At 38.2% G+C, this 14,268-nt stretch overlaps 1 protein-coding gene across 8 annotated transcripts in view; it reads right to left on the reverse strand.

Annotated features, from left to right (window-relative positions):
• The window catches only part of Jade3 (jade family PHD finger 3), a 201,796-nt gene that overhangs the window by 38,242 nt on the left and 149,286 nt on the right, over window positions 1-14,268 (reverse strand). For all 8 annotated transcript variants that reach the window (XM_039099579.2, XM_039099577.2, XM_063279878.1 and 5 more), the window contains one exon: window positions 8,354-8,521. In XM_039099579.2, the coding sequence (XP_038955507.1) occupies window positions 8,354-8,521 (168 nt within the window). The remainder of the gene's footprint in view (window positions 1-8,353; window positions 8,522-14,268) is intronic.

Below are 14,268 nucleotides of genomic sequence, written 5' to 3' on the forward strand. Positions count from 1 at the left end.
CAGACCGGATAAACAGTTCTCTGCACCCAAATCCCGTGGGAGGGAGAGCTAAACCTTCAGAGAGGCAGACAAGCCTGGGAAACCAGAAGAGAATGCTCTCTGTACACACATCTCAGACGCCAGAGGAAAAAGCCAAAGACCATCTGAAACCCTGGTGCACTGAAGCTCCCGGAAGGGGCGGCACAGGTCTTCCTGGTTGCTGCCGCTGCAGAGAGCCCCTGGGCAGCACCCCACGAGCAAACCTGAGCCTCGGGACCACAGGTAAGACCAAATTTTCTGCTGCAAGAAAGCTGCCTGGTGAACTCAAGACACAGGCCCACAGGAACAGCTGAAGGCCTGTAGAGAGGAAAAACTACACACCCGAAAGCAGAACACTCTGTCCCCATAACTGGCTGAAAGAAAACAGGAAAACAGGTCTACAGCACTCCTGACACACAGGTTTATAGGACAGTCTAGCCACTGTCAGAAATAGCAGAACAAAGTAACACTAGAGATAATCTGATGGCGAGAGGCAAGCGCAGGAACCCAAGCAACAGAAACCAAGACTACATGCCATCATCGGAGCCCAATTCTCCTACCAAAACAAATATGGAATATCCAAACACACCAGAAAAGCAAGATCTAGTTTCAAAATCATATTTGATCATGATGCTGGAGGACTTCAAGAAAGACATGAACACACTTAGGGAAGCACAGGAAAACATTAATAAACAAGTAAAAGCCTACAGAGAGGAATCGCAAACATCCCTGAAAGAATTCCAGGAAAACACAATCAAACAGTTGAAGGAATTAAAAATGGAATTAGAAGCAATCAAGAAAGAACACATGGAAACAACCCTGGATATAGAAAACCAAAAGAAGAGACAAGGAGCTGTAGATACAAGCTTCACCAACAGAATACAAGAGATGGAAGAGAGAATCTCAGGAGCAGAAGATTCCATAGAAATCATTGACTCAACTGTCAAAGATAACGTAAAGCGGAAAAAGCTACTGGTCCAAAACATACAGAAAATCCAGGACTCAATGAGAAGATCAAACCTAAGGATAATAGGTATAGAAGAGAGTGAAGACTCCCAGCTCAAAGGACCAGTAAATATCTTCAACAAAATCATAGAAGAAAACTTCCCTAACCTAAAAAAAGAGATACCCATAGACATACAAGAAGCCTACAGAACTCCAAATAGATTGGACCAGAAAAGAAACACCTCCCGTCACATAATTGTCAAAACACCAAACGCACAAAATAAAGAAAGAATATTAAAAGCAGTAAGGGAAAAAGGTCAAGTAACATATAAAGGGAGACCTATCAGAATCACACCAGACTTCTCGCCAGAAACTATGAAGGCCAGAAGATCCTGGACTGATGTCATACAGACCCTAAGAGAACACAAATGCCAGCCCAGGTTACTGTATCCAGCAAAACTCTCAATTAACATTGATGGAGAAACCAAGATATTCCATGACAAAACCAAATTTACACAATATCTTTCTACAAATCCAGCACTACAAAGGATAATAAATGGTAAAGCCCAACATAAGGAGGCAAGCTATACCCTAGAAGAAGCAAGAAACTAATCGTCTTGGCAACAAAACAAAGAGAATGAAAGCACACAAACATAACCTCACATCCAAATATGAATATAACGGGAAGCAATAATCACTATTCCTTAATATCTCTCAATATCAATGGCCTCAACTCCCCAATAAAAAGACATAGATTAACAAACTGGATACGCAACGAGGACCCTGCATTCTGCTGCCTACAGGAAACACACCTCAGAGACAAAGACAGACACTACCTCAGAGTGAAAGGCTGGAAAACAACTTTGCAAGCAAATGGTCAGAAGAAGCAAGCTGGAGTAGCCATTCTAATATCAAATAAAATCAATTTCCAACTAAAAGTCATCAAAAAAGAGAAGGAAGGACACTTCATATTCATCAAAGGAAAAATCAACCAAGATGAACTCTCAATCCTAAATATCTATGCCCCAAATACAAGGGCACCTACATACGTAAAAGAAACCTTACTAAAGCTCAAAACACACATTGCACCTCACACAATAATAGTGGGAGATTTCAACACCCCACTCTCATCAATGGACAGATCATGGAAACAGAAATTAAACAGTGATGTCGACAGACTAAGAGAAGTCATGAGCCAAATGGACTTAACGGATATTTATAGAACATTCTATCCTAAAGCAAAAGGATATACCTTCTTCTCAGCTCCTCATGGTACTTTCTCCAAAATTGACCATATAATTGGTCAAAAAACGGGCCTCAACAGGTACAGAAAGATAGAAATAATCCCATGCGTGCTATCGGACCACCACGGCCTAAAACTGGTCTTCAATAACAATAAGGGAAGAATGCCCACATATACGTGGAAATTGAACAATGCTCTACTCAATGATAACCTGGTCAAGGAAGAAATAAAGAAAGAAATTAAAAACTTTTTAGAATTTAATGAAAATGAAGATACAACATACTCAAACTTATGGGACACAATGAAAGCTGTGCTAAGAGGAAAACTCATAGCGCTGAGTGCCTGCAGAAAGAAACAGGAAAGAGCATATGTCAGCAGCTTGACAACACACCTAAAAGCTCTAGAACAAAAAGGAGCAAATACACCCAGGAGGAGTAGAAGGTAGGAAATAATCAAACTCAGAGCTGAAATCAACCAAGTAGAAACAAAAAGGACCATAGAAAGAATCAACAGAACCAAAAGTTGGTTCTTTGAGAAAATCAACAAGATAGATAAACCCTTAGCCAGACTAACGAGAGGACACAGAGAGTGTGTCCAAATTAAGAAAATCAGAAATGAAAAGGGAGACATAACTACAGATTCGGAGGAAATTCAAAAAATCATCAGATCTTACTATAAAAACCTATATTCAACAAAATTTGAAAATCTTCAGGAAATGGACAATTTCCTAGACAGATACCAGGTATCGAAGTTAAATCAGGAACAGATAAACCAGTTAAACAACCCCATAACTCCTACGGAAATAGAAGCAGTCATTAAAGGTCTCCCAACCAAAAAGAGCCCAGGTCCAGACGGGTTTAGTGCAGAATTCTATCAAACCTTCATAGAAGACCTCATACCAATATTATCCAAACTATTCCACAAAATTGAAACAGATGGAGCACTACCGAATTCCTTCTACGAAGCCACAATTACTCTTATACCTAAACCACACAAAGACACAACAAAGAAAGAGAACTTCAGACCAATTTCCCTTATGAATATCGACGCAAAAATACTCAATAAAATTCTGGCAAACCGAATTCAAGAGCACATCAAAACAATCATCCACCATGATCAAGTAGGCTTCATCCCAGGCATGCAGGGATGGTTTAATATACGGAAAACCATCAACGTGATCCATTATATAAACAAACTGAAAGAACAGAACCACATGATCATTTCATTAGATGCTGAGAAAACATTTGACAAAATTCAACACCCCTTCATGATAAAAGTCCTGGAAAGAATAGGAATTCAAGGCCCATACCTAAACATAGTAAAAGCCATATACAGCAAACCAGTTGCTAACATTAAAATAAATGGAGAGAAACTTGAAGCAATCCCACTAAAATCAGGGACTAGACAAGGCTGCCCACTCTCTCCCTACTTATTCAATATAGTTCTTGAAGTTCTAGCCAGAGCAATCAGACAACAAAAGGAGATCAAAGGGATACAGATCGGAAAAGAAGAGGTCAAAATATCACTATTTGCAGATGACATGATAGTATATTTAAGTGATCCCAAAAGTTCCACCAGAGAACTACTAAAGCTGATAAACAACTTCAGCAAAGTGGCTGGGTATAAAATTAACTCAAATAAATCAGTTGCCTTCCTCTATACAGAAGAGAAACAAGCCGAGAAAGAAATTAGGGAAACGACACCCTTCATAATAGACCCAAATAATATAAAGTACCTCGGTGTGACTTTAACCAAGCAAGTAAAAGATCTGTACAATAAGAACTTCAAGACACTGAGGAAAGAAATTGAAGAAGCCCTCAGAAGATGGAAAGATCTCCCATGCTCATGGATTGGCAGGATTAATATAGTAAAAATGGCCATTTTACCAAAAGCAATCTACAGATTCAATGCAATCCCCATCAAAATACCAATCCAATTCTTCAAAGAGTTAGACAGAACAATTTGCAAATTCATCTGGAATAACAAAAAACCCAGGATAGCTAAAGCTATCCTCAACAATAAAAGGACTTCAGGGGGAATCACTATCCCTGAACTCAAGCAGTATTACAGAGCAATAGTGATAAAAACTGCATGGTATTGGTACAGAGACAGACAGATAGACCAATGGAATAGAATTGAAGACCCAGAAATGAACCCACACACCTATGGTCACTTGATTTTTGACAAAGGAGCCAAAACCATCCAATGGAAAAAAGATAGCATTTTCAGCAAATGGTGCTGGTTCAACTGGAGGGCAACATGTAGAAGAATGCAGATCGATCCATGCTTATCACCCTGTACAAAGCTTAAGTCCAAGTGGATCAAGGACCTCCACATCAAACCAGACACACTCAAACTAATAGAAGAAAAACTAGGGAAGCATCTGGAACACATGGGCACTGGAAAAAATTTCCTGAACAAAACACCAATGGCTTATGCTCTAAGATCAAGAATCGACAAATGGGATCTCATAAAACTGCAAAGCTTCTGTAAGGCAAAGGACACTGTGGTTAGGACAAAACGGCAACCAACAGATTGGGAAAAGATCTTTACCAATCCTACAACAGATAGAGGCCTTATATCCAAAATATACAAAGAACTCAAGAAGTTAGACCGCAGGGAAACAAATAACCCTATTAAAAAATGGGGTTCAGAGCTAAACAAAGAATTCACAGCTGAGGAATGCCGAATGGCTGAGAAACACCTAAAGAAATGTTCAACATCTTTAGTCATAAGGGAAATGCAAATCAAAACAACCCTGAGATTTCACCTCACACCAGTGCGATTGGCTAAGATCAAAAACTCAGGTGACAGCAGATGCTGGCGAGGATGTGGAGAAAGAGGAACACTCCTCCATTGTTGGTGGGATTGCAGACTGGTACAACCATTCTGGAAATCAGTCTGGAGGTTCCTCAGAAAATTGGACATTGAACTGCCTGAGGATCCAGCTATACCTCTCTTGGGCATATACCCAAAAGATGCCTCAACATATAAAAGAGACACGTGCTCCACTACGTTCATCGCAGCCTTATTTATAATAGCCAGAAAATGGAAAGAACCCAGATGCCCTTCAACAGAGGAATGGATACAGAAAATGTGGTACATCTACACAATGGAATATTACTCAGCTATCAAAAACAACGAGTTTATGAAATTCGTAGGCAAATGGTTGGAACTGGAAAATATCATCCTGAGTGAGCTAACCCAATCACAGAAAGACATACATGGTATGCACTCATTGATAAGTGGCTATTAGCCCAAATGCTTGAATTACCCTAGATCCCTAGAAGAAACGAAACTCAAGACGGATGATCAAAATGTGAATGCTTCACTCCTTCTTTAAATGAGGAAAAAGAATACCCTTGGCAGGGAAGGGAGAGGCAAAGATTAAAACAGAGACTGAAGGAACACCCATTCAGAGCCTGCCCCACATGTGGCCCATACATATACAGCCACCCAATTAGACAAGATGGATGAAGCAAAGAAGTGCAGACCGACAGGAGCCGGATGTAGATCGCTCCTGAGAGACACAGCCAGAATACAGCAAATATAGAGGCAAATGCCAGCAGCAAACCACTGAACTGAGAATAGGTCCCCCGTTGAAGGAATCAGAGAAAGAACTGGAAGAGCTTGAAGGGGCTCGAGACCCCAAAAGTACAACAATGCCAAGCAACCAGAGCTTCCAGGGACTAAGCCACTACCTAAAGACTATATATGGACTGACCCTGGACTCTGACCCCATAGGTAGCAATGAATATCCTAGTAAGAGCACCAGTGGAAGGGGAAGCCCTGGGTCCTGCTAAGACTGAACCCCCAGTGAACTAGTCTATGGGGGGAGGGCGGCAATGGGGGGAGGGTTGGGAGGGGAACACCCATAAGGAAGGGGAGGGGGGAGGGGGATGTTTGCCCGGAAACCGGGAAAGGGAATAACACTCGAAATGTATATAAGAAATACTCAAGTTAATAAAAAAAAAAAAAAAAAGCAATAACGGGTTGGGGCTTTGGCTCAGTGGTAGAGCGCTTGCCTAGCAAGCCCAAAGCCCTGGGTTCGGTCCCCAGCTCCAAAAAAAAAAAAAAAAAAAAAAAAAAAAAAAAAAAAGCAATAACTATCGAAGAAGGATGATTCATCTACTAAAAGTTCTGTCTAGATCAGGAAAGAGAGATCTATATACTGGAAATCAAGAACTGAGAAGCCATTAAGAGAACATTAATTAACCATGGAGATTTTATTTATTTTTCTTTGCTTTTTGAGATAGGGTCTATGTTGCCCAGGGTGGCCCTTAACTCATGATCTTTTTAGTCCAGCCTTCTGAGTGCTGGGATTATAGGTGATTTGTTTTATTTTTGTGTATGTGGTGGTTGGGATCAAGCCCCTGCTTTGCATATGCTAAGCAAATAATGTTATATTCCCAGGTTCTTGTTTTTTCAGAGAAAAGGTCCCACTATGACTTAAGAAAGCATTGAGATTGCTATGCATTGTATGCTGGCTTGAGCTTTTGATTATCCTGCTTTTTCAACCAAATATGAAGCATTATAGGCATATGCTACCAGGCCTGGTTTCAACCTTTTTTAAATTTAAATTTTTGGTAATAGAGAGTGGCTTTGTTCATAATAGGCAAATACTCTACTACTTATTACACTCTACCCCAAACTATTGGTTTTGTTTGTTTGTTTAGTCTACCTACCTAGGCTGGCTTTGAGCTCATTACACATCTCTAAGATGGCTTCCAGATCTCAGTCCTCCAACCTTAGCCCCCCAAATTACAGAGATTACAGGAATGTCCTAATGTGCTCAGATTAGAAGCCATGTTTTAATTAAGTTAATGAACACTAGCCATTCAGAAAATATCTACAATTAAAGGATAGGTTGTTAACAAGGAATAGATTTTGAATAAAAGCCTTAGGTAAGTGTTGAGTTTAAGCACTCAAAAGAGCTTTTTAAGTAAAGGACAGCTAGGTCCTTAATACCAGAATTTGGGAGGCAGAGGCAGGTGGATTTTTGTGAGCTCCAGGGCACTAGTCAGTAATAGAATAAAACCCTGTCTTTTTTTTTTTTTAAAGATTTATTTTTTATTTTATTATATATAAGTACACTGTAGCTGTCCTCAGATATACCAGAAGAGGGCATCAGATCTCTTTACAGATGGTTGTGAGCCACCATGTGGTTGCTGGGAATTGAACTCAGGACCTCTGGAAGAGCAGTCGGGTGCTCTTAACCACTGAGCCATCTCTCCAGCCCAAAACCCTGTCTTTAAAAAAGAAAAAAAAAGTAGAAGAAAACCACCACAGTGGGCAAGAGTGATTGCTTACTTTATCTGTAACAGCCAAAAATTAAGAGACCCAAAGCAGAATAAATAAATAGAATATCCATATAATGATGAACTAGTAAGTAATGTAAATTAATGAACTATTGATACATACTACAACGTGGAGTTCTAGCTAGGCAACAAAAAATACTTACTCTAAAAGTTCCATTTATATGAAGCTTAAAAACAGACAGAAGTTAACCATAGTGATACAAATTAAATAGTTTACTCTCAGGAACTAGAGAGCCTTCCAGGATGCTATTTATATATTTCTGTGGTGTTTTCATGTCTTATTCTGGCTTATGGCTACAGGTATTTAAAGTTAAGCTTTACTTTTAAAAATGTTTTTCTCTTACCTTTATCTTTTTTAAAAAGTAGTTTATTTTGAAATATTTTTAAAATATTCTTTTAAATTACACATATATGTGTATGAGTATATGCATGTGTGTGTATTGGTGCATCTGGAGGCCAAAGGCCATCAGTTTCCTGGGAGGCAGAGTTACAGTTAGTTAGCTGTGAACTGCTTGAAATGGTGCAGGGAACTAAACTTGAATCTTTTGTAAGAGCTCTTAATAGCTAAGCTACTTCCAGCCCTACACCCTGATCTTTTATGCCTCTTCTCTCACACAAATTTATCAAATACCACTGAAAATAATCACCCACAAACAGAAGCCCACAGAAGTCTGGGCACAGTTGTATCCAAGAAGACTGGAGGTAGCCCAGAAATCTCAGAAATATAGTTGAGCAGAAAGCATTTCCATGACCAGTCTGAGTCTGTCTAAGCATCATGGGAAGGAGGCCACTCTGGAGTAAATGGGTCCAGATTTGAATGATTACTTACTTCTGGAATCCACAGGGCACAGCTGACATGAGCCCATTTAGTCCCTGTCCTGGTGGTCTTCATGGCTCCACCTTTCTTAGGACATAAGACGCACTGTGGATAAATTCCGAGGACACAGGAGCGGCACAGCCAACTGCCTTCTGGAATCTTGAGGATGCCATAGCAAGCCTATAGGTGGGCATGAGGAGGAGATATGCACACAGAGCTGAATAAATTCATATCCAGGATTTAGTAATTTTTAAATGCTAAAACCAAGCTTGTAGCATCATCTGAACTAAGAATAGCATGTGTACCTATGAGAAATAACTTTAATGAAGATAGAAAAAGTCTATGTGGTAATTCACATCAAGATTAGTTCAACTGCTGAGAGTTGGATTACAGACATTTAAAAAAATTGTTGAAATAATCCTTTTCCTGTATTCCAAACTGTTTTCAGTGTTTATATAACAGCTCATCCAAGCAATATGGAATATTTTCAACATGTCATGTACTATTGTGATTAAAAAAGTGAAATAAGCTAATGTTTATAAATAGTCTAGTAGTACCTGGTGCATAAAAATATTCAGCAAATTACAGAAATTATTTGCTTGGGCTTGTGAACTGAATTACAATAATCCACAATGAATTCTAGGAGCCTTTTCAATTCTTTATTGAATGATACTGGAAAATAAATGATAACTCACAGAGATGGAAGATTACTTAGGAATTATTCTAGACTGCCCCATCTTCAATTTTGTCCATTTGACCCTCTTTATGGCTCCACTCTATTTTAGTGGAAACCTAGTTGCCTTTAGGTTCCTCACATGGCTAAATATACCCTACAGCACCAACTTATTCAACCTAGCAGCTTCAAAATTTTTGTGGGTTAGAAGAGATTCACACTTAGATGAGACTCACTAAGAGTCATAAGCATCCATTTCTAATCTTTCTTTCCTTTTTTATCTTCCAGACCAAGTCCCTGGACTTTTACTTACTTACCTTCATCCACTGGCTCTAGGTGAGTCTTACACTGAGTCCCAGAGGATAGATAGAACTCCCTTTCTATCCCCATCCTCACCACTACTGCTCTATCCAACTCCTTGTCACACTATTCTAGGATAAATTTATTTCTAAATTTGTTTATTCATTCTTCACAGCTTTCATCCTTCCTTTATTTAGTTATCAGATTCTTCTCAGTCAAATCAAGCACAGAAGCAGATCCCCCAGGGATTTTTCCTGGTCTTATCTCATTTGCCCACCATCATCTAAACTGGTGTTAACAAGCTACTGCTTAAGACTTGTTTTATAAGACTAACAAATTGAGAATGTTTTTTTCCCCACATTTTTAAGAGTTCTAAGATGAAAGGGGGGAAGGGAAAATACACAATAGAGACTATAGGCAAAGTCTAAAGTATTTCTGATACTTTAAAGCAAAGGTTTGCTGGTCTCTGATCTGAAGTTTTCCTTATACCTTATTATTTCTTCTCACCTCCCACCAGAGTTAAACACACGGGATCTAATTTATATAGGCAGGTCTCTCAGTTTTCTACATTACTGTCCACTTTAGTTCTCATATCCATGTGTCTTGCTAGGAGGTTTCCCTAGTCTATAAGATCAACTTCCTTTTGTACAGTTAAGACCTTGCCTTCCACACCTGAATTAAACTCTAGCCCCTACTCCAAAATTCCACTCAGGTTATGGTGGCCTTTTTTATCTGCCCTACTACTGCTTGACTCCCATCTTCTACTTCATATGATTTCCCTTATCAACTCCCCTAATTTGTTCTTATGCTTCATAACCTCAGTGAGAATGGAAGGTCATTAGGCACAGATTTCAACAAATGCTCCCCCCCTTGCTTGGTTTGTGTAGGTGTGTTATGAGAACAAATTATTAATAATATGGCTCAAGAGCCTAAGCTAGACTTCCAGGTAGGCTAGACTTCAACTAGGCTGCTCGCATATGAGCAGGGCATCATTTTATAAAGTTCCTATTTTTGAAACCCTCTTTTTCTCTAAGATCTAAAATGTTGCAAGGTAATGACAAAAAAATTCCTTCCCAAATTAGAGCCAGTTTAGAGCTAGTGGTTGGTTTGAAGAGTGCTGCTGGTCCTTCTACAGAGCACAGAATAATTTACAGAGGGAGTATCTTTATAGAAATAACCATCATAAGATCATAAAAGCTTTTATGTCATAGTGAGTCTCAACTCTATATGGATCATAAATGATAAAGGTTGTGACTTCAGTTGAGAAAAGAGCACGTGTATGCTAATACATTTTAAGCATAATTTCAGGATGCCAGACTCAGTGTCATGTCAACAATATTCATGACAAATATAAAAACTGTAAGAGTATGTACACTTATCCAAATTCAATCTAATATCAATCTAAGTATTCAACATATGTACAAAGAAGTAGACTATGGATATGCATACAAAAAGGATTTGACATGGTTTTAACTTTCACGTAGTTTTAAAGAAAAAAAGTTGAATGATGTTAATATCTAAAGTCTAGTGATACACACTTCTAAAGTATGAATGTATAATTGTCACTAAAGAACAATGAACATGATGTAGTGGAGTAAAAAAAAGTATTATATTTAATTATATTTAACCAATCCGGATGCCAATATGCCACTATTCTTTCAGAGAGTAAACAAGTATTTTAAATTATAATTTAAGTGACTTTACAGTCAATAGAGGGAGCTCTAACCTAAGTATAGTTATTTATGATCCAAATTACATCCACTATATAAGAATTTCAAGTATTTTTCAAGGATTTTTTTTTTCTGAGACAGATATGTCCATTCCAGATTGGTCCTTCAAACTCACCAATCTCCTGCCTCAAGTGTACTGCCATGCCCAGCTTAGAAGAAGCTCTTTTAATGAAATTTCATATTGTAACAAATTTCTAAAATCCACATATATCAGTTTATAGTCTGCAAGGCCCAGTCAAATGCTACTGCCAATGTGTGAGAGGGGTATCATTTATAGTGACCTGGTCACTAAAACGAATTTCTAAAACAAATACCCCAATTTGGGGGTAGGGATTAGTATGTTGAAGTTAGGTCAAAGAACCTGAAAATAATTCTTTAATATTTTCCTCTAATTGTAAAAAACAAACATAGAAAATATATAAAGATGACCTTTGTCTTATTTCCTTCAAGTCTACCATAGATTGAATCATTATTTATAACCTCTTTAGTAAGAGACATTATGAAATCCAAAACTGTTTAGATCTTAGGAAAGTTATTATATAATCTCAATGGAACCTGGGATAATACCATATATGTTAGTATTTCTATAAAAATATTAGTATTTGAATAAAATGGGTAAAGACTATAAACAAGCTCATATTAGTTAAGTTTTGGTATTGTTTCCAAATTAGTTCTAGTTCAGAATTTCTGATAAAAGGGAAATCATCAGAAAGTTTTAATTTTGGAATTAATTGTATGAGAGGACTTATGGGTGTGTATTATCCAATACTTTACATTCATAGTTAAGTCATAAAAGACTTTTACTTCTACTGAAAACATATTACAATGCCAATAATTGATACAATGAAGATAAAATTTCCAAATTCACTATTTTTCTTTTTTTCTTTTCTTTTCTTTTCTTTTTTTTTTTTTTTGGAGCTGGGGACTGAACCAGGGCCTTGTGCTTGCTAGGCAAGCACTCTACCACTGAGCTAAATCCCCAACCCCCCAAATTCACTATTTTAAAGATACAACTAAATGAAGAAAAAGGATAAATTGGTATGGTAGTTTAAATGTAGCAGATGTGCAGCTTGGTCTTTATGTGGGTACCCAAACAATTGTAGTGGGGGCCATCTCTGACTCAAACTCTTGCCTGCCTTTGGGTCCCTTTCCCCTAGCTGGGTTGCCTTGTCTAGCCTCAGCGGAAGAAGATGCACTTAGTCCTGCTGAGTGAGACTTGATATGCCAGGGTATATTGGTATAGTGGGGGTTGTAGGGGGAGGGACATGACAGGGGGACATGAGAGTGGGAGGGTGGGACTGGGAGGACAGAAGGGAGGGGACTGTGATTAAATAACTAAATTGAATAAATAAATTAGTGAATAAATAAATGAATGAATAAAAAAAGGATAAAAAACTAGAAGTGTGGCCTTGTTGGAGGAAACATGCCACTGGAGTGGGCTTTGAGGTTTCAAAAGCCCATGCTAAACTCAGTGTGTGTGTGTGTGTGTGTGTGTGTGTGTGTGTCTGTCTGTCTGTCTGTCTCTCTCTCAGGATACCACTCATATCTACTGCTCAAATGACTGCCTACATTGTCACCGTGCTCCCTGCCATGATGATAATAAGAATAAAGCTTTGAAACTGCAAGCAATTAATGCTTTCTTTCATAAGAGTTGCCTTGGTCATGGTGTCTTCAAAACAACAGAACAATGATTAAGGTAATTGGTGACAAAAAACTTTTGAGTTCTTCCTACAATAGAAAAGGTTAAGGTTAGGTGGCCCAGAGAAGTCTTAAGTCTTGGTTGTTTTCTATCTCCTATGTTATGTAGGCTCATTATTCTATTAACTTTGATCAAAATGATCTTTCTAGAATACAAGTATCTTTTTAGAGTTCATGGAATAAATCAGAAAAAAACAAATCAGTTTGTTATGTGTGCCTTTTTTCCTACCCCTGGCTTCCTTTCATTTCCCCATCTATTCCTTCATTCTTAAAATACAGAGATGCATGCTTCTAACAGATTTTGCCCACTCTTGACTACTTGCCATTAACATAGTCTGAACAGACCTTTCTGGATATACTGACATGAAACATTAAGATTCAGAGTGAATTTTACTTGCTGAAAGTTGTTTTTGACCTTTATCTCTTCCATGTATTACCACAGCAGCATAGATTTATAAGTTCTGGGACACTATGGTAAACTGACTGTTTCTTTTTAGTCATTATGCCATGGTCTACCTGGAGGAGGGGCAGAAAGCATATCTGGTTCTTCATTACTGTGTCACCATAATGCAGCACAGCCCTGACTCATGGATGGTGTTTAGTGTGTATACAGTATTTTTTAAATAAATTCATAATATGAATAAAATATACAACATATTCAGACAGGTTGGAGAAATCAAGAATGAACATGAACTACAACTTGGAAGATATATGCATTGTGATAATGTGCGGTAGAAGAAAAGATTGTGTATGGGTACACTCACATGTACATGGGTGCTTGTATATGTGTGTGGAAGTCAGAAGTCAATACTAAATATCTTCCTCAATGGTTCTCCTGAGTCAGGGTCTCTCAATGGACATGAAGCTTGATTTAGCTAGGCTGGCTGCCTAGCAAGTACCAGGGAGCCTCCTATCTCTGCCTCTGCAGAGCTGGGGTTACAGATGTGTGGTCTTGCTTTCAGATCTCTACTGTATTTTGGGAACTTAGGTTCTCATGCTTTGGCAGCAAGTATTTCATCAACTGAACCATCTCTAGCTCTCAGAAGAGATTTTTAAATTCAGACATGGATATAAAATGGAGACAGGATAGTTTTAGCAATATTCATCACTATACATCAAGTGACCTTTGTTTTACCAGAGATAGAACACAGATACGGAAGAGAGTTGAAATGCATGCTGACATCACTAATACTATTATTAATATGACATTATTAGTCATTATTAATATGTAGTAAAAAGAATGTCAAATAACTTGGGTAAAGTCACTTTAACTTTTACTTACATTGTTTGTAAAACTACAGCATAAGACAGTCCTTTAGAGTTCCAGACTCCTGTGGTCTCTAAAGGTAGGGTTGACCTAGGTTTCTGGAAATAGTATATAGGGAGGGCCCTGTGACAATAAAGACCTACTAGGTTTAGCTTCTTGGGGATAGGTGAAGCAGCTTAGGAATTATAAGCAGAGCCTAATTTTTATTTTTCATCTTTAAATGTAAGACATTTACATATGGGTGTTAGAAATAATAAAT

The sequence above is a fragment of the Rattus norvegicus genome, chromosome X (assembly GCF_036323735.1).
Source record: "Rattus norvegicus strain BN/NHsdMcwi chromosome X, GRCr8, whole genome shotgun sequence".
NCBI lineage: Eukaryota > Metazoa > Chordata > Mammalia > Rodentia > Muridae > Rattus > Rattus norvegicus.